General features: G+C 43.8%; 1 protein-coding gene across 4 annotated transcripts; it reads right to left on the bottom strand.

Moving 5' to 3' along the window:
- Positions 1–231: 231 nt before the first annotated feature.
- Positions 232–24701, bottom strand: LOC105931019 (tropomyosin alpha-3 chain). 4 transcript variants are annotated; one of them, XM_012869498.3, is made up of 9 exons: positions 24394–24696; positions 21227–21352; positions 5579–5712; positions 3696–3813; positions 3522–3592; positions 3220–3295; positions 1510–1572; positions 1353–1422; positions 232–839 (listed from the first exon to the last, which is right to left on the bottom strand). In XM_012869498.3, the coding sequence occupies exons 1-9, from the start codon at positions 24505–24507 to the stop codon at positions 757–759; spliced, it is 855 nt and encodes a 284-aa protein (XP_012724952.1). In that variant the 5' UTR covers positions 24508–24696; the 3' UTR covers positions 232–756. The 4 variants fall into 4 exon arrangements, with proteins under 4 accessions (XP_012724952.1, XP_012724954.1, XP_012724953.1 ...); XM_012869499.3 differs by lacking the exon at positions 232–839 and adding an exon at positions 956–1170 and having other exon boundaries at positions 24394–24701; XM_012869500.3 differs by lacking the exons at positions 21227–21352; positions 24394–24696 and adding an exon at positions 11115–11451.
- Positions 24702–26097: the final 1396 nt, after the last annotated feature.

Below are 26097 nucleotides of genomic sequence, written 5' to 3'. Positions count from 1 at the left end.
TACTAGTATTACAAATTTATTTATTTTTTACTTTAGAAATGGGCAATTTTAGGCCAGTAGCTGTTTTATAGAAAATCAAAAAAACAACAACTGTCTTTTCCATTTTCAAGAGTGGCAAACAGGACTCCTCGTCGTGTCTTATTTATACCCCAGGGAAAAAGAAAGCCGCAGGTTGCTAATTAAAAGTTACCAGATGCTGATCAACTTGAAAAAGTGAATTGTAAGTCAAACATGTTTCCAGTTGTATTTATTTAATAGGGATTGTTATGGCTGCCAATAAAAGAGGAAATGGGGGATTTTTTTCCCCCACAGTGAAGAAATGTAAAATTTAAATGTTCCTTTTTTTTTCAGTTTTACAGAGTGAGATTAATCAGCAGCAATAGAAAATTGGATATATTCGAAGAATTTTTTACACATCTTTACCAGACGGGCCAAAAAGAGCAGCGGGCACGGTATCATCGGGAGCTGCATTAGACGGACATCATCACAAGCTTTATTTGTTCTCAGAGTTTGGTCCAGACGAATTTCTAGCACCAATACTGACATTGCGTGGACCCAAAACCATTCGTTTTAAAAAAGTAAAAGAAACAAAAAGGAACCATAAATACATAAGTGGGCTACATGTGTTAAAAAGTCACAGATTAGGACACGTGAAATGACAAAGAAGGGATGGCATATAGAAAATATTCCTTTACAAAAAAGGCGTGTTTTTTTTTTTTTTTCCATTGTGCTTTGTTCTTCTTGCTTTTTATTTTTTTACAAGCTATTCAGCTCCTGCAGTGTTTGGTCCAGAACCTGTTGCATTCCTAGGTTTTCCTCTTTTGCCTGCGACAGGCTCTCTGCAACAGAAATAGTAGCAGCAATGAATGGCATGATCACAGAGGCTCCGTCCAGGCCTCTGAGGAACATAATTATGTCATGTGGAAAACATGAGTGAGAAAGGAAGAAGGCAGAGGAAGAGGAAAAAACGTCTTTATTGTGTTTCAGTTCGGTGCGAACTGTGAAAGCAGCGGAGTGGGTAGAGGGAGAGGAGAGAAAGTGCTTCTAAGAAGGCCGAAAGAGAAAGAGGAAACGCCAAGTGGGAGCTTCACAAGGTGTTCATATCATTGAGGGCATGGTCCAGCTCCTCGCTGATAGCCTTGTATTTCAGCTTCTGAGTGTACAACTCGTCTGCAGGTGGGAAACGGCAGAGCAGAAAGCAGGGTGAGGCGGTTCAGAGCCCAACGCAGGTCAGGGGCGGAGAAGAAGGAGAGAAACGGAAGACACCAGCTTAAACATTAACCCGACTAAAGATTTACAAGAGCGTTTAGTAAAGAGGAAAAAGGAAAGATCAGAATGGGGACATAATGTACCTTCTAGGTCGTCTATGGTCTTTTCGAGCTTCGACACCGTCCTTTCGGCAAATTCTGCTCGGGTTTCCGCCTTTTTGGAACAAAACGAACAAAATATTAACCATCCTGATACAGCCAACAAATAAACGGACAGCTCGAAGAAAGAAGGGAAACATACCTCCTTGAGTCTGTCGTTCAGGACTTTAATCTCCTCTTCGTATTTGTCTTCTTTCTCAGAGTACTGCGCAGAAGAGGAGAAGCTTAATCAGTTTACTGTTAAAAAAGGTAGCTGTGGTAGTTTATTTCACCCTCAGCCTTTACAAGGCCTTGTAAAAAGTTTTCATACTCATTGGACTTCTCCCGTCGTCATGTTACAACAAACTTCAGTGTGCTTTATTGGGCTATATTTTGTAGCCTCTATCTGGTTTTATTACGAGATTGTCTCGTATTCAGCTCATCAGTAAGTAACTTAAAGCTTTGGGCACCAGCAATGGATCACTGACCCTGAGCACTGATTTGTGAGCAGAGCTGAAAAGATGTGTACGCGATTTATGTGTACGCTTAGGGTCCTTGTCCGTCCATCTTCCCATCAACTTTGGCCAGCTGCCCTGTCCCGTGTGAAGAACATCGACATTTATTTCACCCTGGGGATGGTGTGTTCTGGGAATTACTTTTCCTCCATTTTACATGAGGGCCAAAACGTTTAATGTTGGTCTCCACTGAGCTGAGCACCTTTCTTCCCACAAGTTGGCTGTGACCCCAACAGGGTTTGTGGTGAGCAGCAAGTGAGACTTCCTGCTTTCTTTCAGCAACGGCTTTCTTTGTGTCACTCTTCCATAAAGGCAACATCTTTCCTATCAGCTTCTCTGTTCATTAATAAATAAATAAATAAACAGCCCAACAGCATGTTGCTCCCACTGCCATGTTTCAAAGAAGGGGCGAAGTGTGTCCAGGGTGATGTACAATGTTCGCTTTCCAGCACAGAGATGTGCCTTTATTATCTAATCCTGCTGTAAACCTTGACTATCGTCATAAACTATCTGCTTCGCACCTTGGTCTCCTTGATGCCGTCACAGAAGAGCTGAATTACACACAGGGGGGTCTGTTTACTAGCCTCGTGAGACCATCCTGATCTCGCGAGCTTTCAAGGTTTCACTCGCAGATCAGTCTGGCTACTCTCCGTTAAAGAAAATTTGGAGCCGTTCACCAAACGAACGTCCAATCAGCGTTGGCTTTGAGGCGGGTTGAGGTGTGACGCAACCGGAAGCGCGGCAGTTCAGTCTAAAGAACATGGCGGCTTCAGCCGATGAAACTAGCGTTAGCGTGGCTATCGAGCAAGTTTTATCGGAATTACAGAGTATTTCTTTGCTGATCTAACGAGCCTTTACCTGCAGCAGCAAGAGTAGCTTGGCTTGTGGTTGTGTTTTCGTCGTCGCTCATAACAGAGCGACGACAAAGCATGTTGACGAGTACGTCATATGCTTCGTTGATCTGATTGGTTTATTTGGCCCGTCTATCACCAACATAGGCCAATCAGCTAACCAGTATTTTCGCCCCTTCCCAAAATTACTTCAACGGAAGGTTTCCAGATGGATATGCGGAGCAAATCTATCTGGCGGCGTCAGGTTATCTGTTTACTAAGCATGCCCCCTTTCTGACGGCAAACGGTTGCACTGCATTTTATTTAGAAGTGTCAGTATCAGAGTAAATGTTTGTGTTGGTCTACCAAATAAATTCCCGACGGCATCGAAGTTGAAGTTTGCGTTTATAAAGTGGAAAAAAAAACGTAGGAAAAGTTCAAGTCGGTGAGAATACTTTTGCGAGGCCATGTAAGCTTCTTTTAAAACAAGTAGAAATGAGTAGGCGTATGTGTAGTCTGGACTGTTACCTTATCAGACTGCGCCTCTAGAGACTTAAGGTTGTTGGTGACGTTTTTAAGCTCTTCCTCCAACTCGCTGCACTTTCTGTAGAGGTAAAACATTTAGGTTATTTATTCATTTTTATGCAAAACCTCATTAGCTTTAACAAACAGGCCCAAAACAAAAGACAACCGGACTTTCGCTCAGTTTTTTTCTGAAAACATTTCGACACCTATCCAGGCGTCTTTGTCAACTCTGGTGGCTGTCCATTGAGCATCCACACTCATTAGCACACTAATCTGACCATTTTATACGTTCTACTCGCGCTTACAGTTCAGCGATTTCTGCCCTCTCTTCTGCTCTCTCCAGGTCACCCTCTAGGATCACCAGTTTGCGAGCAACCTGGGGTTACAAAGAAGAAAGAGGAGACAGAAAAATCAGCGCAAAGCAAGAATCTGATCTGCTAGTAAAAACTGGGGCGAAGCGCTCAGGTTCGAACACGCACCTCCTCATATTTGCGGTCAGCCTCCTCCGCGATGTGTTTGGCCTCTTTGAGCTGCAGCTCCTGGATCTCCATCTTCTCCTCGTCTTTCATGGCTCTGTTCTCAATCACCTTCATGCCTCTGTAGGTGAGAAAGAAGCAAAGCGTTAACACAGACAGAGAGACAGACAGATCTCACTAAAGTGATGATTTTAAATGAACCAAACACTGATTCATATCCTGTAAAGAAAACAATCATGCAAGCCTTGCAGCTAAGCCCAAAACTATCCATACCAAAGCAGATTTAAATGCAAAAGGATTTTAACTCAACCATTGAGTTTGTTTCTGAAAGAAAAAGAAAACCTTATGTTGAAGATTATTTATTCCCTTTCCAATAATTAATGGAAAAACCTTTATTGGCTTAACAGCAATCAGACTCTTCTAATAATATCTGAGCTGCTTTCTGCAGGTTTCAGCTGTTATTTTTGACGATTCATCTTTTTTGCAATGAGCTCCATATCCGGAACCGCTCATTGCCATCACCCTAATCTTTAGCTCCCTCCACAGATCTAAGTCAGGACTCTGGCTGGGCCTGTCATGATTTGCGCCCGTCTGTCTTCTGCCACGCCCGCCCGCTCCTCTGCAATCAGCTTCATGCATTGCACCTGGCCCCTGCGCCACACAGTCAGGGCCAGATTGTTTAAAGCTATTGCTAGTAGATGAGCTCCATGGTTACGACTTTGTTTCTGTTTGCTTGGATTTCCCTGCCTCTCCTCGCTTTTGTCTGATATCTACTGAGCATCTGTGCCTTGACCTACGAGCCTGCGTAACGTTTGGTTTCCCTGACAGGCCCACTCCGAAACGTTAATATTACTTCCAGCCAGAAGAAACATCTCAGCTAAATTAAAAGATTACTTTAAATCCAAAATCTGCCATGGGTTTTAAAAATGCTTAGGCTTACATGAAAGTAAAACTTATTAGGTTTTAATAAAGAAAAAAAAAACATTTATTACCATTACTCAGTTGTGGCAGTTGTGTTCATATGTAGCTTTAAAAGTTTTTTTTTTTTAATCCCACATTTCAAGGAAGTGCAAGAACACGTCCAACTCATGAGAGGTAATACTGATGGTGTTAGTGACTCAGAGGAAATGAACTCAGATGAGGCAGAGACAAACACAATTGTGACCTATTTAACTGTGCCAAAAGAGTCTCCTTTGTAGAGCCGGAAATAGACGATAAGAAAGATGTTATTTCCTCCCTGAGTAGCTCAAGATCAAATTAGAATAAGAAAAGATACAGATTTCTGCCGTAAATGTAACCTTTACTACTAGAAAACCCGTCCCTCTCCATTAGTTTTCATCGGTTCTTCGTTCCTGACTTTCTCACATTATAAAAAAGGACAAAGCAGGCAAAATAAATAGCAGGGATACCTATCAGCCAATAACCTTAGCCAGTACTTTATCCAAGGTCTTAGAAACATCGTGTTGAACAGAATGGGACGTTTTGTCTCAACGTCTGACAACCAGTTTGGTTTTAAATCTAAACATGGTGCAGATATGTGTATTTTTGCCTTTACAATGAGATTTTAGATTTGTATAACATATATAACTCCTCAATTTGTATTTTTTATCCATACCTCTAAAGCTTTTGATCGTGTTCGATCAGGTTTTATAACACAAGCATTCCTGAATCTTAGCCTCACGAGTCTATACGCATAAAATAGGGTAACAGTGTCTGGATCTTTTCCTGTTCGTAACTGGGTTAGATGAGAAAGATTTTTTTCCCCCCCTTCTCTTTTGTTTTGACCAATCAAAGCTGTTACATGATTGGGGTAGTTTTAGTTTTCTGAAACCTGCTTCCTGCTAACACAGACTTCTCAATAGTTCAGCAACGCGTCGGGCCGTCACCTTTCGCTCTCGTCCGCAGCCTTCTCGGCCTCCTCCAGCTTCTGCAGGGCCGTGGCCAGTCTCTCCTGAGCTCGGTCCAGCTCCTCCTCCACCAGCTGGATGCGTCGGTTCAGAGAGGCCACTTCGCCCTCGGCCTGCAGCCACACACACACACACACACACACACACACACACACACACACACACACACACACAGATTGGCAGAGAAATGTTAGCGGTTTGAAGGTCTGACAGGAAACACGATGCTGACAAAATGGTAGGAAGTGTGGGATCAACAATCCTGCGCAGGATATTTGTGATGCAGCTGCACAGAAATGTTGTATTTTTATCGATTATTAGGCTCTGTGCCTGGAAATCCTCCACGTTTCTTGCTTCACTGGGGCACCTTGTCACGTTAAGGCCTTATATTAAGTTTAATGAACAAAACAAGGTATGTCAAATATAGCACAAAACTATGAATTTACTTTTACTTTTAGCCTTTTCATTGCAATATTCTGTTTTAGAAATTCATCAAGGCTTTAAGACTTTGACTTTCATTCAATACCACATTTTGACATTTTGCCAAGCACCCAAGGCTGTTTTGACGTAAATACTCAAATTTCACATACCAGAGTTCAGACCTGAAGACATCCACATGTTTAACTTGATTCATTCCCGCAGTGTCAAATACTTGGGAGCAGGAGGTTTGACATAAACGACAAACCATGTAGACGTAAAATACTCAGGCTGGGTTTTCAAAATATGTATCTAAATACTATGAGTAACACGAGTTTCACCTCGTAATTCGCATTATGTGGCGGAAAAGTGAAACTCGTCTTGATTTGTGCAACATCTGATAAGATTCCAACCATGAAGACATTTCCATTCCAGCAAATCCAAGCCTGGCTGCCTTCTGCCCCGACTTGCATGGAGGTGTGAGAGGCCCGAACTCCTCAGCGTTAAGATTACATCACATGCATTCAGCAGAAATCCAAAATGAGGAACAAACTGGGACATGATTGGGCTAGCCACCAGTTTGGAAGCATTACCACGGTTTTAAAGGTTACAGTTTCAAAACTTCAAAACAGTTCCAACCAATCGTTCCTGCAAGGGACGGTCTTTGAAAACGGGCGGCGTCTGACCAAGGACCGAGGACCTGAGTTATTGTTGTTGTTTTTTTCCTGATAGCTTATATAATGAAAGTATTTTTTTCAGAGCAGTGTTCTCATTGTGGAACGGGTTCCTTGATTTTTAAGTACTTTTAATGAGAGGCCAGAGAACACGCCTCAGTAACTTCATTTTTTTTTTTTTTTTTGGCCTGTATGCTGAGCAATGCAGCAATGCCCCTTCCCCAGCTGTGCACTGCTGGTAAGCTGGCTGCTCTACTTCTTTCCTTCTCTTACAGGAGAGATACCAACTTGGTCAATCATTGTGTGGTAACTAAAAGGAGAGGCCCCTAAATAAATCTTAATTGGGTAGTGCTGTTTTAAACTAGGAGTACTACAAAATGTTAATCTTTTAGCTTATGTTGTTTTACGTTACCTTAAATGGTCATGTTATGTATGTTTCTTTAACTATTGTGTTAAATCAATGACGTAATGTATTTTTTTGACAAAAGCTTCTACCTTGACAGCCTTCCAGATCAGCCACCCCAGTGTTTCAATATGAATGATCTGTGTTCTGCTCTTTGTGACAAGCGGCGGACTTTGCAGCCTGAGCAGGCACTTTAAACAAAAAGTGCTGACGTCGGGAAAAACAGAACAGCTTAACCCTAACAAATCTGAAATGCCTCAGCTGGGCTGCTTCTTCGCAGCCTGTTTCCTGTCCTCCTGATATCTCAGATAACCGTGTCTGTTCCCTTCTTCCTGTGTAAAAGGCAGAGGAGGAGGAGAAAGGATTACAAGCTCCTCATTTTCAGAGAGGCTTTGTGTCAAATGGTATTTAGTCCAAAAAAAAAAAAAAGAAAAAAGTCAAAGGAAGAGAAGGGAACAAAGGCTTGTAGGATGTTGGACAAAGCGGGAGTAAAACTGTTTCCTGATGTCTTAAACCACTGGTCCATGCACCGCCATGCTGTGAAGACATGTTGAAACGGTACTAACACAGGGAAGGAGCCTTTTCCAGCTGATGAGCTTTGTCTTAGAAGACAACACAGATCAAGCATTCTTTTTCCATTACTGTAAAGACCCAACATCAAAATCCAACATGGCTGCTGCGTCTTTAAAGTGTGGTAACAGCTGTAGTAAACAAACAAACAACCCTCCTGGCAGCCTGTATCTGATTAAATCTTTCACACACATACCTGCACATGCCACCACTATCTGCAGTGTTTGAAAGTGTTAAATCGCATTGCTAAAAGCTGCAACGGTCAACTTTTATGTGTTTATGTGGCTGTGTGTCATGAAGTCAGATTTTCCACTTCTGTAAAACAACTGGAGCCGGGTTCTGAATGAGAAAGTCGGAAGTCTTATTAACAAAACCAGTGACTTTGCTCCAAAGGACTTTACAACAGTAAGATGGGAAAGAGACGAGAGATTAAAAACAAGACATAAAACCGATATTAGAGCAGAGAGTTAAAAACAGCATGTCAGCTCACACCGGACCAAATGCTATTTATAAAAGATAATTAAAAACAGGAAGTGATGATGCCCGTCTAAAAATTAAAAGCATGGAGTAGCATCATACATGGCAGCCATTTTCAAACATATGTACAGTTCTATGTATAACTTATTTGCACGTCTACCAGTTTTTATCTAAAACCTTTAACAGACATAAGTAAGTATTTGAACACATTAAAAGGAGATACATACATTATAGAGCTTGTATTACTAATAGCAGTGAAGGCCTGTTTTCTTAATACTCAGAAGTCAGGTTTTCAGAGTTTATAGCAATGTTTTTGGCACAAGAAGTCTGTGGCACACACGACACTGTACAATCTCTATTCCTATAAAAAATGTGTTCCCAAATTGTTTCGATAGAAGGAATTTAGAGATATATATACTATCGATTTGCAAACATTACTTATCACTGCAATGATTTGGAATTCCAGCTGGTTTTCCAACTTGCAGCTGGAATGTGCTTGACTCGGCTACGAATCAAACACATCATTAGTACGGTCACTCGGTACAAAAATAGGCAAGTCCTGCTGGTTTTCACACTTGTAACAAGAACATGGTTAAATCAATGCTACTGCCACGACCAGCTACTTTAGAAGTAAAATGTAACGCAGCATAAACAGTCTGTGGCACTTATTGGTTCCCTGTGGACTGTTTCAGTTCCAACTAGGGGCTTAGCCAACTTTAGGGGTGGAATGAGATCTTCTGACCTTAAAATGCCAACCCATGTGACTTTGTCTGGAGAAATGAGCCTAAGCTGTTTTTATGAACCCAGGTTACAGAGGCGAGTGCTTTAAGCTTGACACCCTGTATCTATGTTTGAGACTTGGCTATAAAGGGATGTAGTTCTTAAGCTTGTTCTTGTGTTATTCTCTGTTCCCATTTACTCTGGTTCAGATCCCCATTTGGGACCAGTTGATTCATGTGAAATATGACAGATTATGACTCCTGATCGCACCAAATTAACTCTGAGACACCACCTGCAAGTAGTAATGATTTATCTTAAAACCCAATGTCCATATAATGGACTTATGGAAGGTTAATCACATTTATCGGTTATTAAAACAACACCAATGGACACAGGGTAGGTACACACAATAGACCTGTGGACCTGTTAAAAAAAAAAAGAACACTGCACATGCAGGAAATGGCAAGAGTGCACAGTGACCAGCACCTCCCCACTGGTTGGAAATTGTTTGTGTGAAGATATATTCAGTAAAAAAAACAAAAAACCTGACAGAGTTTGTGAGACTTACTGCAACTGGCTAACCTTTAGCTGCTAACCAGGTTAGCATCTGCTTCTCTGCTGTCTGTTGCTGGTAAGCTGCAGGGACTTTTACTGAGTCTCGACTGCACTTGATCATCTCTAAAAATAAATATAAAAATATTTCCACACACCTTTTCTACCTCAGTTAAAACAAAATAACGGAGACTTTTAGCATTCCTGAAAATACAGCTAAAAATGTTGCTTCGCTCTCCTGATTGAATATTAGGTGTGACTTTAACTGAGGGGTCTGCAGCCATTAAAATCCGAAGAGATATTGTTGCCCTCAGTCCAGCTAAATAAAACTAATTTAGAGCCACAGATGTTACATGGCCTTTTGAAAACTAAACAAAAAAATACCTTTTTGATAAATATCTACTATAGGAATCCCTTTGTAGGTTTTAAAAGTAATGAAAAACAACAAGCTTCAGTAAAAATTAGTTTTGGATACATTTCCTTAAGGAATTCCTTACGAAAATGTAAGAAAAGCACACTTTCCAACCTAATAAAAATAGATCTAATAGATGAGATATTAATACCTTTAGAGTCAATCTGTTGTGGAAATTCAATGCAATTATTACACGAAGTAACTGCTAAAACCTGCATTTACTATTTTATCAATATTACGAAAAACATTAGTTGGTTCATTATAATTTTTTAGCCAGAAATATTTGAGAGCCATTGTGGAAGGTCCAAAGAGCCACAGGTTGCAAACCCCTGGCGTAGCCTAACCCACAGACTGGATGTCTGTAGCTACGCCCCTATTAGCTATGCAATTATAGCTAATTTGCTTCATGTTAACCCTGTAAACAGCTCATAACCATAATTTTCTCTTTGTACCAGAGGCAACTAACTGGAGTACTTCTACCCCTCTTTGAGAACTGTAGTATTAAAGTGTGGCTGGGATGTAAATCACAGCAGAATAGAGGTGCACCAATCAATCGGCCTAAGATCTGAAATGGCCATTTTCCCCTTGATCTGATAGGATCCGGACTGCCAGGGCAAATACAGGAAAAGCAGATTTTTTATTTCTTAAATTAATCTCTAGAAACGCATCATCCAACAGCAAGTACTTTGACGCACTATCCTGGGTTTATTAACAAATCCGATCTTTAGAAGGAGCATGTGCTTTGATGCACAAATTGCGTTCTTATTGTAATTTCTTCATTTACAGTCTGAAAACCACTCCCTCTATAGAGAACCCTCTTCTCTGTTATAGTCCTTAAAAATAAAGTTGGCCAGACCTCAAGGAGAACTGAAAATCGGCATCGGTTGGAAAAGCCCGATCAGTGCATCTCCAGTTAATAACCATGTAAGAAAAAAAAAAGAAAAAAAAAATCTGCCTCACTGGGGAAGGCATTCAGCGTGTTTCGGTGGATATGGGGCGGGTGGGAAGTTAGGTAACAAAGCCTTACAGAAGTTTGCAAAGAAAGCCTTCAAACAACGACTCATCTGAATTCAAACAACACAAAGCAGAGAGGAAAATGAAAGAAATTTATATTTGGACACGTTTTACTACTTTTGTGCGCTTTGTGTGCCTATCTTTGTCGCTATTTCTTGTCTGACAGAGTACACACGTTCTTTACCTCTCCGGAAAGACAAGAAGAGTTTTACAGAAGCAGAAGTTTAAGGAACAAGACAGCGCGTCTTAAATCCGTTGTAAATTATTGGAAGATCTTACATTTTCGCGCAGTTCCCGTTCTGTTTCCAACTCCCTTTGTACCGTCAGTGCGCGATCTTCTGCCTCATCAACTTGCTGCTGGAGCGTTTGGATTTTCTTCTTTACCATTTCCATGATTGCGATTATTCACTGTTATCTCAAACGCGACCAAAAAAAAAAAAACGACTTTAAAAAAGAAAGACTAAAAGAGAGAGATGGCAAGCCGAAGTTTCCAGCTTTTTTTTCTCCTTGGGCAGGAAATCAGGGACGATGGGATGGGAGTTTTCAGGAAATTTATGACGAGATCCTCCAATCCCAGTGTAGAAATCTGGCTGGGATGACATCAGAGCTTTCAGGAGGGGAAGGGACGGAGCTTTTTCCTCCTCCTCCCTAGAAAAAGAGGAGTGGAAGTTTGGCTTTTCTATTATGGACTTATATGGCAAACAAGGTGTATTTTCCTGCTCTGATCACTGGGAGCGTGAGATAAGGATAAGACCTCGTGTAAGGCGTGGTTAAAAGTGGTTGCCTCATAAAGAAGCTGACTGGTGTAAAAAAAAAAAAAAAGTGAGAAGAATAACTGTGGACTTTAGTGCAAACAAAGATTTTACTGAGGGATGAAGGAGGGGGGTCGGCAGTGGGGTGGGTTGGCTGGGTGGGGCCGCGATGATCCCATTCAACTGGGGTTGTTGACCTGTGCTTTGGAATGTAAATTGATTTGTTTGCAGACATGACCCGCAGCCATGTTGGGGGCCAAGACATTCCTTCAACACCCTTCCGCCTATGGAAGCCTATGGAAGCCTTGGAATGCCCGAAAGTAAAAAAAAAAAAAAGAAAAAAAAAAAAGTCCCAAGACAAATATAGAAATACAATTATATAGAGTTGTGATATGAAAAATGTGTCTTACAATTAGATTTCTGTAATGACATTTCCTTAAAAAATAAAATCAAATCATGACCATCTTTATTTACAGCACTGTGGATAAAGAAAAAAAATATTTATCAACCCGTCAGGTATTTTTCTCTGTTTTGGCTCTTTTGTAACCTAAATGTTGCAGATCAACAACAAAGAGCCAGTAAAAGACAAAACAAACAAACAAACAAAAAAATACAAAACAATTATTATTGCAATGATTGTTTTTCATAGTATTTTTCGGAGAGTCCCGCACGGAAAAACATGGCGGACGAGCAAGCGCTCCATCTGGCGGAGGTTCGTAAATATAGATATCTTTATGATTTGGCCCAAAAAGATATCATTAGTTCTTATAATTAATCATATTTATGAATTACTATCACTTCTGACACTATGACACGGGGTTCCTACAGCATTAGGCAAGTTAAATTAAAGACTTTTTAAGGCTTTTTAATGCCACTTTAACTAAAAAGTTAAGACCAACTTCACGATAAACAAGATAAACCTGGTTGCGACATAAACATAAACCATTACTTTCTGGCCCAGTAAACATTCCATATAGGAAGAAAGCTAAAAACACACAAATTACAGATATATTTTTAACAACTACTGAACTGAATTCACAAACTTTGTTTTGTTCCTTACTAAAATAAACTATAAATCAGTTTTAAAAACTACAACATAACCAGTGCCAACTCTTTTACGCAGCTATGGTCCGGCCGCAACAGTTTTTATTGGTTCCGCTATCGGGACGGAACCAATAATGGTTACATTGAGTCATTTGGTAAATTAAAAAAAAATTATAATTGTGTCAATTATTTTACTGTTTGGTAAGGATTACAAAAATAAAATCCTATTTATGACCTGGTAACAATTTTAAGACATAAGAAAGATTGATTTAAGACATTTTAATGCCAATTAAGGCCTTAGTTTTATATTACAGAATTCAATGCCTTTTAAGACTTTTTAAGGATCCGCGGGAACCCTGATGACAATTGATCATGTCAAAAACAATCAGGGACTGTTTTAACTGTGGTATTGTTAGAGAGCAGGGTGCTTGCATCCTAGAGAGGCTGCAAGGTTCTGGGTTTGAAACCTACAGACGGGCGGCTCTGTGTTCCTGAGCAAGACCCTTAGCCCCAGAATGCTCTCCAGGGCAGCCCACTACTCCCTAAGGAATGGGTTAAATGTATATAAATGTATGTTAGGATGACAAATAAAAATAAATCTTAAAAACAGAAAAGTTTTCAAATGGTAATTTTATTTATTAAGGAAAATCAACCTGGCCCATGTTCAGTGATAAATTAGATGTGATTACAAACATTTTTGGATAATTTTACAAATTCCAGAAACGATAGAAACAAAGTCAGCGATGTCTCCCAGTCTGGAAAGCCATTTCTAAGGCTTTGGGACTGTGACAAATCACGTCGAGAGCCGTTAGCCACAAATGAAAAAAAAAAATGGAACAGTGGTGAACCTTCACAGGAGTGGTCAACCTACTGAGATCCCTCCAAGAGGGCATTGAAAAAAAACATAGAACAACATAAAGCACTGCAGGCCTCACTTGCCTCAGTCAAGTTCATGATTTAACAATACAAACGAGACTGAGTAAAACTGGCGTCTGTCAGGATGCAGCTTATTGGCTGCATGCTGAGCCTCTCTCCCTCTCTCTTGTTCCTGTGCAGCCTGATCAGTTTCACCTGGCAGGCTGCAATTAACCCACAACTGCTTCCACCTGTTCCCACCGCTTTATCAGACTCACCTCTTTCTGTTCCCGTCGCCGGTCCATAGCGTTCACTCCCGCTCAGTCCCTGCCAGTTTTTCTTGTCAGCTCCGTTCGTACCCGTCAGCCTGAAGACTCCGTTCACCTGGTCATGTTACAGTCAGCCCATAGACTTTCCGACAGTTTTGTTTCCTCCAGTATTCAGCTCAGACGTTCAGACCTCCACCGCTCGGCTCGGACGTTCAGCCCTCCACTGCACGGCTCAGACGTTCAGACCTCCACCGCTCGGCTCAGACGTTCAGACCTCCACCGCTCGGCTCGGACGTTCAGCCCTCCACTGCACGGCTCGGACGTCCTGTGCTCCACTACTCGGCTCTGAGGTTCTGCTCGCCTCTGCTCAGCTCTGATGCTCTGCTCGCCACTGCTCGGCTCTGACGTTCTGCTCGCCTCTACTCGGCTCTGATGATCTGCTCGGCTCTGCTCGGCTCTGATGCTCTGCTCGGCTCCGATGCTCTGCTCGCCTCTGCTCGGTTCTGATGATCTGCTCGCCACTGCTCGACTCTGACGTTCTGCTCGCCTCTGCTCGGCTCTGATGCTCGGCTCCGATGCTCTGCTCGGCTCTGACGTTCTGCTCGCCACTGCTCTGCTCGGCTCTGATGCTCTGCGCTCCACGGCTCTGCTCAAATGTCCTGCTCTCCAGTGCTCGGCTCCAGAGTTCCTCCCGGTCAGTCTCTCCACACTCCTCGTGCCAGCCAGCTTCTACACCCTTCACCTCCGTCCGTTGTAAGACTCTGGTCTCATCCTCCATCTTCCAAACTATTCAATAAAACTCACTCATAAGAACTGACTCTGTGTGTGCGTGCTGTGTCCGGGTTCATCCCAGAAAAATATATCATAACATTATGGACCGGCCACGGGATGAACCCGAGCACGCACAGAGCCTGGTGTAGAAGCTGGTAGGATCTGCCTCGCCTCCGGTTCGTCTCGCCTGGGTCGCAAAGTTGCGACGCCACGCTTCCGTCTCGCCTCGCCTGGGTCGCCGTGCGGCGACGCCTTGCCTCTGTTTCGCCATGGTCGCTGGATTGCGACGTTACGCTTCTGGTTCGTCTGCCGAGGTCGCATCCGCGACGCCCCGCTTCTGACTCTGTTTCCTGGTTCGTCTTTTGCAAGTTCCGCCTCCTACGCTGCGCAGCCGTTAAAGACGGCGCTCCTCGTCGTCGCTGCCCAGCGTTAACTTTTGCTGCTGCCCAGCAGATTCAGACTTTGCTGCCCAGCGCCTTCTGGTTTTTGTTTGGAGTTATTTTTTGGTGTTGTGTTCTAGATCTGCTTTAGTTTCTAGTCTTTTTGTATATTTTTTATTGTTTTAGAAGATTTATTTCCGCCTTCTGTTCTTTGTTTTGGCTCAACCTTAGTTTTTGCTTTACTTAGGATTTTTTGAGATTTATGTTGCTTTTGAGTATTGTGTTTTATTTTGTTGGTTTTGTCCGGGTTTTTGTGTCCCAGGTTTACTCTAGTCGTTCGGGTTTTTTTTTAGTAGTCTAGTTTTTGGTTTTCTTAGTCAGCTAGTTCGGGTTTTGTTCTCCGTCTTCTTGTTTTAGCCATAGCCCTGATTTAGTGTTCTAGGTTCGCCTTAGTCTTCTGAGTTTTGTTTTTGAGTTCCAGTTTTTTATTTTAGACTTCTTGCTTGCTTCTGTACAGATTTCTAGCTTTAGTTATCTAGTTTTTCATTAATTTAGTCGTACTTGCCCTCATCTCCCTGTTCTGTTTCGTTTCATAGTTTTGCTTTAGCTTTTGGTTCATTTCCTAGTTTACCAGTCTTGTTTTGATTTTTCAGTTTCAGCCCTGTAGTTTCGTTAGCTCTGTAGTCCCTGTCTTGACCCTGTAGTCCCTGTCTAGCCCCCGTAGTTTCAGTCTAGCCCCTGTAATTCCAGTCTAGCCTCTGTAGTTTCTGTCCTAGCCCTGTAGTTCTAGTCTTGTTCTGTATTTGTTTTTTTTTTTTTTCTTATTTTTAGTTTTGTTTTGTCCTTATTTTTCCCCCCTTTAGTATTTAGGTGTCAGGGTTCCTGCGCCATCTGGGTTCCTGCGCTGTATGGGTTCCTGCGTTGGATGGAGTCCAGCGCTCTTAAAGGTCCCTGCGTTCTCTAGGTCCCTGCGCTTTCTAGGTCCCTACACCCTTCTCCTGTTTTCGTTGTATGTTTTGCCCTGTTTAGGTTAGTTTAGTTCCCTTCCGTAGTTGTTTTGTTCTGTCTTGCCCTAGTGTATCTGTGTTGTTCCCCTGTTTAGGCGCGTGCAGGTCGCTGCCAGAGCCCTCCGGCGCACCCATGTCGCCGGCTGAGCCCTCTGGTGCGCCAGCCTGTCGCTACCCAGTGCACGCAGGTCGCCGCCAGAGCCCTCCGGTGCTTAAGTCGCTGTCTGTGCCCTCTGGCGCGCCTGGCCTGTTACTGCCTAGCTCACCCTCTTGTTGTTGTTCCCTTGTTTAGGCGCTGCCAGAGCCCTCCGGCGCCCCTATGTCGCCGGCTGAGCCCTCTGGTGCGCCAACCTGTCGCTGCCCAGCGCACGCAGGTCGCTGCCAGAGCCCTCCGGTGCTTAAGTCGCTGTCTGTGCCCTCTGGCGCGCTTGGCCTGTTGCTGCCTAGCTCACCCTCTAGTTCCCTGGTGTTTAGGTCCTGTTTTCCTGGCGTTTAGATTTAGTGTTCCCCGGCGTGTTAGGACGCCTTCTGATTCTCGGTTCCCCAGCGTGCTAGGACGTCCTCTGATTCTCGGTTTCCCGGCGTGTTAGGACGCCCTCTAATTCGTGGTTCCCCGGCGTGTTAGGACGCCCTCTTTTCTCGGTTCCTCGGCGTGTTAGTACGCCCTCCGTTCTTGTTCCCTGGTGTTTTAGATATTCCTGTTTCCCTTGTGCCCCGGCGTTCCCTTTGCGCCCCGGCATTCTTCTTCCTCGCGCCCCGGCGTTCTCCCCACGCCCCGGCGTTCTCTTCCCCAAGCCCCGGTGTTTCCCTCACGCCCCGGCGGGTTTTCCCCTGGCGTTTCTGTACACCAGTCGTGTTCCAGCAGGAGTTGTTGAGCCTTGGTGTTTTCGTACGCCTGTTCTTCCCTCTGGCGTTGTCGTACGCTTGCTCTTCCCTCTGGCGTTGTCGTACGCTTGCTCTTCCCTCTGGCGTTGTCGTACGCTTGTTCTTCCCTCTGGCGTTGTCGTACGCTTGTTCTTCCCTCTGGCGTTGTCGTACGCTTGCTCTTCCCTCTGGCGTTGTCGTACGCCTGTTCTTCCCTCTGGCGTTGTCGTACGCCTGTTCTTCCCTCTGGCGTTTTCGTACGCCTGTTCTTCCCTCTGGCGTTGTCGTACGCCTGTTCTTCCCTCTGGCGTTGTCGTACGCCTGTTCTTCCCTCTGGCGATGTCGTACGCTTGTTCTTCCCTCTGGCGTTGTCGTACGCTTATTCTTCCCTCTGGCGTTGTCGTACGCCTATCCTTCCCTTTGGCGTTAAGTACGCCTGTTCCTTCCCTTTGGCGTTAAGTACGCCCGTTCCTTCCCTTTGGCGTTAAGTACGCCCGTTCCTTCCCTTTGGCGTTAAGTACGCCCGTTCCTTCCCTTTGGCGTTAAGTACGCCCGTTCCTTCCCTTTGGCGTTAAGTACGCCCGTTCCTTCCCTTTGGCGTTAAGTACGCCCGTTCCTTCCCTTTGGCGTTAAGTACGCCCGTTCCTTCCCCTTGGCGTTAAGTACGCCCGTACCTTCCCTTTGGCGTTAAGTACGCCCGTACCTTCCCTTTGGCGTTAAGTACGCCCGTTCCTTCCCTTTGGCGTTAAGTACGCCCGTTCCTTCCCTTTGGCGTTAAGTACGCCCGTTCCTTCCCTTTGGCGTTAAGTACGCCCGTTCTTTCCCCTTGGCGTTTTGTACGCCCGTTCTTTTCCTTTGGCGTTAAGTACGTCCGTTCTTCCCTCTTGGCGTTTTCGTACGCCTATATTTTCCCCTTGACGCTGTCATGCGTCCGTTTCGCCTCGGCGTTTCCCTCACGCCCCGGCGATCTCGCTCCTTGGGCCCCAGCGCTCCTCTCACGCTTCGGCGTTGTTTCTCCTTGGCGTTTCCACACGCCCGTTCCTTGCCCTTGGCGTTTCCATACGCCCGTTCCTTCCCCTTGGCGTTTCCATACGCCCGTTCCTTCCCTTTTGGCGTTTCCATACGCCCGATCCTTCCCTTTTTGGTGTTTCCATACGCCCGATCCTTCCCTTTTTGGCGTTTCCTTACGCCCGATCCTTTCCTTTTGGCGTTGTGTACGCCCGTTCTTTCCCTTTTGGCGCTGTGTTGCGCCCGTTCCTTCCCTTTGGCGCTGTGTTGCGCCCGTTCCTTCCCTTTGGCGCTGTGTTGCGCTCGCTCTTTCCCCAGCGCTGCCAAGCACTCGCTTTTTCCCCCGGCGCAGTCAAGCGTTCGTGCCTTTCCCTGATGTGCCGCCCCCTGATTGTGCTTTGGCACATCAGTGTTCTCTGGCCCCTTTGGTTCCCCGTATTCTCTGGCCCCTTTTGTGTTTGCAGGCTCTTTGGTCCCTCAGAGTTCGGTTTCGACTCTTGCCCGCCTTCCTGGGCCCCCTCCACCCGCCCGGCGTGGGGATTCTGGGCCGTCCGGTGTCCGGCCTTGGGGGGGGGGTACTGTCAGGATGCAGCTTATTGGCTGCATGCTGAGCCTCTCTCCCTCTCTCTTGTTCCTGTGCAGCCTGATCAGTTTCACCTGGCAGGCTGCAATTAACCCACAACTGCTTCCACCTGTTCCCACCGCTTTATCAGACTCACCTCTTTCTGTTCCCGTCGCCGGTCCATAGCGTTCACTCCCGCTCAGTCCCTGCCAGTTTTTCTTGTCAGCTCCGTTCGTACCCGTCAGCCTGAAGACTCCGTTCACCTGGTCATGTTACAGTCAGCCCATAGACTTTCCGACAGTTTTGTTTCCTCCAGTATTCAGCTCAGAAGTTCAGACCTCCACCGCTCGGCTCAGACGTTCAGACCTCCACCGCTCGGCTCAGACGTTCAGACCTCCACCGCTCGGCTCGGACGTTCAGACCTCCACCGCTCGGCTCGGACGTTCAGACCTCCACCGCTCGGCTCGGACGTTCAGCCCTCCACTACTCGGCTCTGAGGTTCTGCTCGCCTCTGCTCAGCTCTGATGCTCTGCTCGCCACTGCTCGGCTCTGACGTTCTGCTCGCCTCTACTCGGCTCTGATGATCTGCTCGGCTCTGCTCGGCTCTGATGCTCTGCTCGGCTCCGATGCTCTGCTCGCCTCTGCTCGGCTCTGATGATCTGCTCGCCACTGCTCGACTCTGACGTTCTGCTCGCCTCTGCTCGGCTCTGATGCTCGGCTCCGATGCTCTGCTCGGCTCTGACGTTCTGCTCGCCACTGCTCTGCTCGGCTCTGATGCTCTGCGCTCCACGGCTCTGCTCAAATGTCCTGCTCTCCAGTGCTCGGCTCCAGAGTTCCTCCCGGTCAGTCTCTCCACACTCCTCGTGTCAGCCAGCTTCTACACCCTTCACCTCCGTCCGTTGTAAGACTCTGGTCTCATCCTCCATCTTCCAAACTATTCAATAAAACTCACTCATAAGAACTGACTCTGTGTGTGCGTGCTGTGTCCGGGTTCATCCCAGAAAAATATATCATAACAGCGTCCAAAGTGAAAAACTATGTTGACATTAAAGAACAGAAAAGTCTGTCTCATATTTACAAAAAAAATAAAATAAAAAGCATCTTGAGGATCCCCAAGACTTTTGGGAAGATATTCTGTGGACTGATGAGACAAAAGTGGACCTTTCTGGAATGTGTGTAGAAGCAACGTGGCATTTCACAGGCAGAGCATCATACTGGCAGTCAAACATGATGGCGGTGATGTGATGGTGTTTAGCTACTGATAGTCCGTGGGCCAAAATCTATAGGACGTCTCCTTAAGAACTTTCGTATGATCTGTCAGGGGGCAACTTTCTTCCACCGGGATAAGTTGCTACACATAGCAGTGGTCTCAAAACACCAATGTTCCCACGTTTTCACTTGCACAATAATAAGTTATAGCTGATAAAAAATCTAAACTGTGGCGTTCCGGTCCAAGAGGTCATGTGATTCGATTTTTGCTGCTCAGCCAATCAGATCGCTGTATTGTCAGCCGAGCGAGTTCAACCACTTCATCGTGGCTGCGCCCGTAAAAGGTTGTATGCATTTTTTTTCCAGACGAAGAAAGCCCAATATATATATATATATATATATATATATATATATATATATATATATATCGTTTTTTGTGTGTGTTGCATTTAGAATTTCACTGGCTTGTCTGAAATAATTTCATTCATTCATTCATTCATTCATTCTTTCAGAAGATTGTGGCTTCCCCATGCCAAGTGTTGGTGACCCCCTGGGCAAGGCATTAAAGCCCATATTTCCTATTGATCTGTGCACTGTTGAATGTGTGCGTGTTAGTGAGTGCAATTGGGTGAATGTGGCTTTTCAGTGTAAAGTGCTTTAAGTGGTCAGTGGGGGGGGGGACGCATTATATAAATTACACCCATTTACAGATACTTTCAGATTCCAGGTTGATTTAATTTTGTTAATTACGGCTGTTCTCTCATTTTTTTTCTATATATCTAATGTTATATCAGTATTTTCTCTTTTATTAGGCATAGTAAAGCAGGTTTGCTTCTCATTTTTTTTTGTAACGCTTCTGTTTTTGTTTAAAGATTTCCCTTAATTGTTTCTCATCTTCTTATCCAGCCTGAGATGCTACACGACAACACATGGAAGAGAAAAACACTGTTGCCCTTTTAAAATCCAGCTGCCGTTAACTGCTGTGCATTGTTAAGGCTGGACCCAGCATCAAATCCCCACCCCTAAAAAGGCCAAAGCATTGATTTCATTAGACTCTGCAGCATGAGGTTGTCTGTTTGCTTAAGCTGCATTCCTGAGATTCCTGCTCGGCTACAGGCCGGCCAAGTTTTGTCTGTGCTTGAGGAACAGCTCAGTTAGCGGCCTCGGCGAGCCGGCAGTCACTTCTCAGAAATGTAATGGCTAGACGATAGCTGTTTGCCATTTAATGATTAAGTTGGGGAGTTTTTTGCTCACCACATGAGTTCAAAGTGGCTCAAAATAAGGAGTTTTAGATTCTTGTGGCAAGTCATTTGAAAAGAAGTCGCCATAATTGTTCTTATTTTTCTTTTTTGATCTCCTTACTTGTACTTTTGTAACAAAATGTCATTGCTTTAATCATGTTTTACTTTTGTTTATGTCACTTTAACCTATTACACATTATCTTTTTGGGTTGGGTAGGCAAAAAAAGCAACGCTCCAAACAGGAAACGTCAAGAATTTCAGCCTCTCCTCTTTTTTTTTGTAGCAATCAAGGACTGCTGTTTGGTTAAGTCCATCTGTGAGAGTGGATATTGATACTGTACAGGGAGGAAACCCAGAGTTTGTGGTGGTAGTGTTATGTGATTAATGCGTTTCAGATGGCGAGCGGTGGAGCGCTGTGGTTAAACTCACATCTGCGGCCTTCTTCTCAGACAGTTCCAGCTTCTCCTGAGCATCCTTCAGGGCCTCGGAGAACTTGTCCAGCTCATCCTCCGTACCTTTCAGTTTCTTCTGCAGAGCGAGCAGCTCGTCCTCCAGCTGAGACACAACAAAGATTTCATGAAGTTACAGAGAAAACACGTGTTTTGCTCCGTTGATGCAATAAAATAACGTAGCAAAACCACTGTTGGAGGGTTATTGATTACTTCTTTGTGTATTACAGAGGTGATGGTCATGTATTACAACCAGACACCGTTATTTATTTGGTTGATTTGTTACATTATTGGACAGAGTAGTAGCACGTAACTGAAAATGGAAGGAAAGCAATCGTTTTGTACACTTAAAATCTTAAATGTGTGGCATGCATTTGTTTTCCAGCACTTTCACTCTGTTGACCGAACCAAATCCAGTGCAACCAATTGGAAAGTTCAGTAAACATATCAAACAATTGGAAGAAGATGTTCTGGTCAGATAAAACCAGACTGTAACTCCCTGGGCTAGTTGCAAAAACACAATGTTAGGCAGAAAACTAACACTGCACACAACCCCAAAGACATGCATCGCTGAAATATGGTGGTGGCAGCATGATGCTTTGGGGATGCACGGACAGGGAAGCTGGACAGACTTGAATGGAAGATGGGTAAAGTTAAGCACAAGGAAATCCTTGAAGAAAACTTGGCTTGAAGACTTTCATCTGGGTTGGAAATGTACTTTCCCACAGAGCAATGACACAGAAAACATACCCAGATCTCAAATGGGATGGATAGGATTAGAGCATATTAATGAGTTAGAATGGTCTAGTCAAAATTCAGACCTAAATCTAACTAAGAATGTTTGGCAAATTTTGAAAATTTTCTTTTTATGATGCGCTCTACTTCACAAAGAAGAAAAACTTTGCAGTTGTTGCACTTTTGTTTAGGAGCATCCGTGTATAGTGAGGTGAGTACAAATGTATGCCACACTTTTCAGAATGTTATTCACAAAATGTATACAACTTTTATTTTAATTCCTTTCTTTTATTTCAATTCACAAACGTGAAACGCTTTAATTCCTCCCGTTAAATTCCAGTAAAATACTTTGAAATGGTTGTAACATGACAAAATGTTAAACAGGTCCAAGAGGAATGAACACTTTAGCAAGTCACTCCACTTAAGTATGATCCTTTGTCGTAATTTTTTATAAATAACCAAAACTTTTATTCTGGATCCTTACAGCAGAATAAAATCTGAATAAATCTCTTGTTGGATCAGAATGGAAAACGCCAGTATATTATTACGGTGCATCCTCTAAAAACCAAAACAAAGAGAGTTCACTGCAAAAAGAGAACTAAAAATAAGTAGAATTTTCTTGAAATGAATGTATTTGCCCTTGATTTGAGCAGGTAAATAAGATTATCTGCCAATGGAGTGAATGTTTTTACCCCTAAAATAAGATAATTAGATATACACCACTTGAAATAAGATGATGGAGATGAATTGTCCCTATTTTAAGTGCAAAAATCATATTCCATTGGCAAATAATCTTATTTACATGCTCAAATCAAGGAAAAATAGTCTCATTTCAAGAAGATTTTTGTTATTTTTAGTTCTATTTTTGCAGTGTGTAGTTTAAACAGTGCATTGCATGGGTGGGAATCAAAGCTACACCTAGTGCTGCTGCTGCAGATTTACTCTGCTGTCAACGGGTTTTTCACCAATGCTCTGAATTATAAGCAGGAACTGGGGCATTTCTAATGAAGAGTCTCAGAGCCCCTGAAATATTCCGAATTCCTCTGTAATTTGGGCGACCCGCTCCTCTAATTACCGCTGGAGCCCGCTCCTCTGTGTGGTGGATGTTGACAGTGCATGTTAGTCTCTGTATATTTTCAGTTGCTTTCCGTCAGCCAGACTGCACCCTGGCGTTCATCTCGCCCTGCCAAGAATAGCAAAGAAAGTGTCTCTATGCACCGCTCGCATCCCGGCTATGCTAAACAAACCAAAGAGCTCCGCCTGATCTTCTTGGATTTCATGCAGACCGTTCACTGGTGTTTAAGACATGTCGAGGGCCCATATGTGCGGTGCCAGTGATAACTGTCACCGCTCTTTGAGGTTACGATGAGGGGCAGTAGCCTCCAGAGGGATGGAGGGATTCTTTCCACTTGCTTTAATGCAGATCCTTTAGCTTCGTGAACCTCTTCCCTGCGGCATTCCTCCCGTTGGACCGCAGAGACAACGCCATCTCCGACTGTGTAATAATTGGCTCCATTTAGAATCCCCTAAATGCTCTATTACATGTCCAGATTCTGCTCTGTTTATATCAAGGGGGATAAGTGCGCCGTCATTAGGTTTAGAGGCTAGGAGACATCGAGCTCTCCGAGGCTCGGGTGATGCAGGACCAAATAAGGACATCTGGGATCTGCGATGTTTTCTCTTCAGAGCTTGGTTCAGATGGGGATGCTGAGCAAGTCGGATGAAAAAGGAGAACGCATTTTCTGCTGGCGAGGATTGCTTCCAGCAGCACAAGCTCTCATTTAGCTGCTTGTAATCCTGTGGGTTCAAGGTGGATCCCAGTTAGATCTGCTGCTTCATTTGTGCTCGCCTGAAGACTTCTTCCACCATCTACTCCACGCAGCGTGCCAAACGGGGCTCAGTATCAGCTGGTCTCTAAAGGAAAGCTCTTTGGTTTTTCTGTTATTTACTTTCAGAGCTTTATATTATTCCACTCAAGCTTGGTAGTTTCATGAAACAATTAAGTTAAATAAATCAAAGAGTACTCACAATTAAAATACTTAAATTAGGATTTAAGTTGTCAAGAAAAAATTTAGAATTTAAATAGAGTTTTAAGCTAATTAACTTATTACTCTTTATATGTCTTATACATGTCTTAAATTTACCCCTTAAAATAAAATTATCTGAATATGAATCTGAATAAAAAATACACCTCCCTGATTTCATGATATTGCTCCAGTAAAGCTGAACAGGTTCTAAATGCCGTAAATACATAAAAACACAAGTGTCTGCAAAGCTGTCAACCTTTTCCAGTTTTGCAGTCTAAAAATTATTTAAATCCTTTTTTACAAAATCCATTATTCACTTTATAGAAAGTTAACACGAAAAATAATCTCAGTGTTTTGGTTCATAAAAGGGAATCCTTCCCCTCACCTGCTTGGATTTATCTTCTGCCTCCTTCTTGTCGGACTCGGCCTGCTCCGCCCTGTCGATGGCGTTCTCCTTGTCCAGCTTAAGCATCTGCATCTTCTTCTTGATGGCCTCCATGGTGGCTGTCGGCTGCTGGTGTCCTGCAGGGCTCAGAAAAGGGGGAAAGGTGTTACTTTTTCTCCTTCGGAGGACAGCGTCTCACAGGAGCTCCAGCGAGGTCGATGGCGGAGAGCGGTTTGCCGATGGAGAGCGGAGAAACGGGGGGGAGATGCAAAGCGAGAGTCAGAGGAGCTCTGTGTGATTTAAACCTGGCTGGAGGTCTGGAGGCAGGCCCAGTCCCCAGTGACGGCCCTTTCCCACCCGTTCACCCCTTCTGCCACTCCCCGACTTGACTCCTGCAGAATTTACTGTGCACCCCTCCACCCCCCTCTCCTTCCCTAATCTAAACTTCACCTCACAAGTAATCTTTGCAGTAAAAAAGAGAAGCAAATGTGCAGGCAATGTCCTTATTTGGAGAAAACTAGCAGACAAGAAATGGGGGGAAAATCTTGTGCTAATCCACATAAAGGTTATTCCTATTTGTATTGAATTGTTTTTTTTTCTTTCTGCCCCAGCCACTTTAGACCATCTATACGCCTGTGCTCTAACTTAGGAATGCTCAAATTGATGTTAATACCAGAGTTGGTTAGAATACGACATAGTTTTCATTCTGCTGCTGAATAAAAAAGAGCTGGATGGAAACTGATCCAGCCAAAACAAATCTGGGGGCGAATAGCAGTCTGAACGCGACCGACGGCAGACAGGCGGCGTGTTACAGTCGTGCTGCAGAGACACAAAACCCAGATTCACTGCCATTAGGATCCTGCTAATTACCAGCTGTGGGACAGGCTTTTGTTTAGATTTATGGTCTGTGATTTCTGATGCAAAAAAGCATGGAAAGTATTGCAAGCCTCTGAGGAAGATTCTTGGAAGTAGAATTTTTATACTTTTTTTTTTAAAGCTGAACTTGTGGTCTCTAATGACAGTTTATTGTGCCAGACCAGAGGAGAAATGGAAGGAAAAGCAAAGAATTAAAAGGGGAAACTACAGCGCCTTGGAAAAGTATTCACACCTCTTTAAATTTTTTCTAATATTATTGTCCTGTCACAAACACAAACTTCATTTAATTGTGGATTTTATGTGAGACGACAACATAAAGTGGTCAATTCTTGTGTCAATGATAATTGGGTAAAAGTGGCCCTATAGTGAGTCAACACTTAATAGATTGCGGGTCTTTTTCAGTCTGTCTCTATTGGAAACAGACATTTTGCTCTTTTCTCTTTGCAAAACAGCTCAAGTTAAGTCAGACTGCAAACATTCATTTTCTATTTTGTTTTGTATTTATGGTTGGACTTTGAATGGGCCATTCTAACACATCAGTATGCTTTGATCTAAACCGACCCATTGTTCATCCAGATAAATTTATGTTGTTTGTTTATCTTCCCATCAACTCTGACCAGTTCTCTTTCAAAAAATAATCCCCACAGCATGATACTGCCACCACCATGTTTTACAGTGGGATGGTCTCTTCAGGGTTATGCGTAGTGTTACATTTCCACCATATGTAGCATCTTGCGTAGCCTCATCTGACCAGAGCGTGTGGTTCCCCATGTTTGCTGGGACCGCTACATGCCTTGTGATAAACTGATAACAGGGCCGTTTCTTGCT

The sequence above is a fragment of the Fundulus heteroclitus genome, chromosome 6 (genome assembly GCF_011125445.2).
Source record: "Fundulus heteroclitus isolate FHET01 chromosome 6, MU-UCD_Fhet_4.1, whole genome shotgun sequence".
NCBI classification, from domain to species: Eukaryota; Metazoa; Chordata; class Actinopteri; order Cyprinodontiformes; family Fundulidae; genus Fundulus; species Fundulus heteroclitus.
The sequence above is the reverse complement of the archived record's forward strand: the minus strand, read 5'-3'. Positions and strand labels throughout refer to the sequence as shown.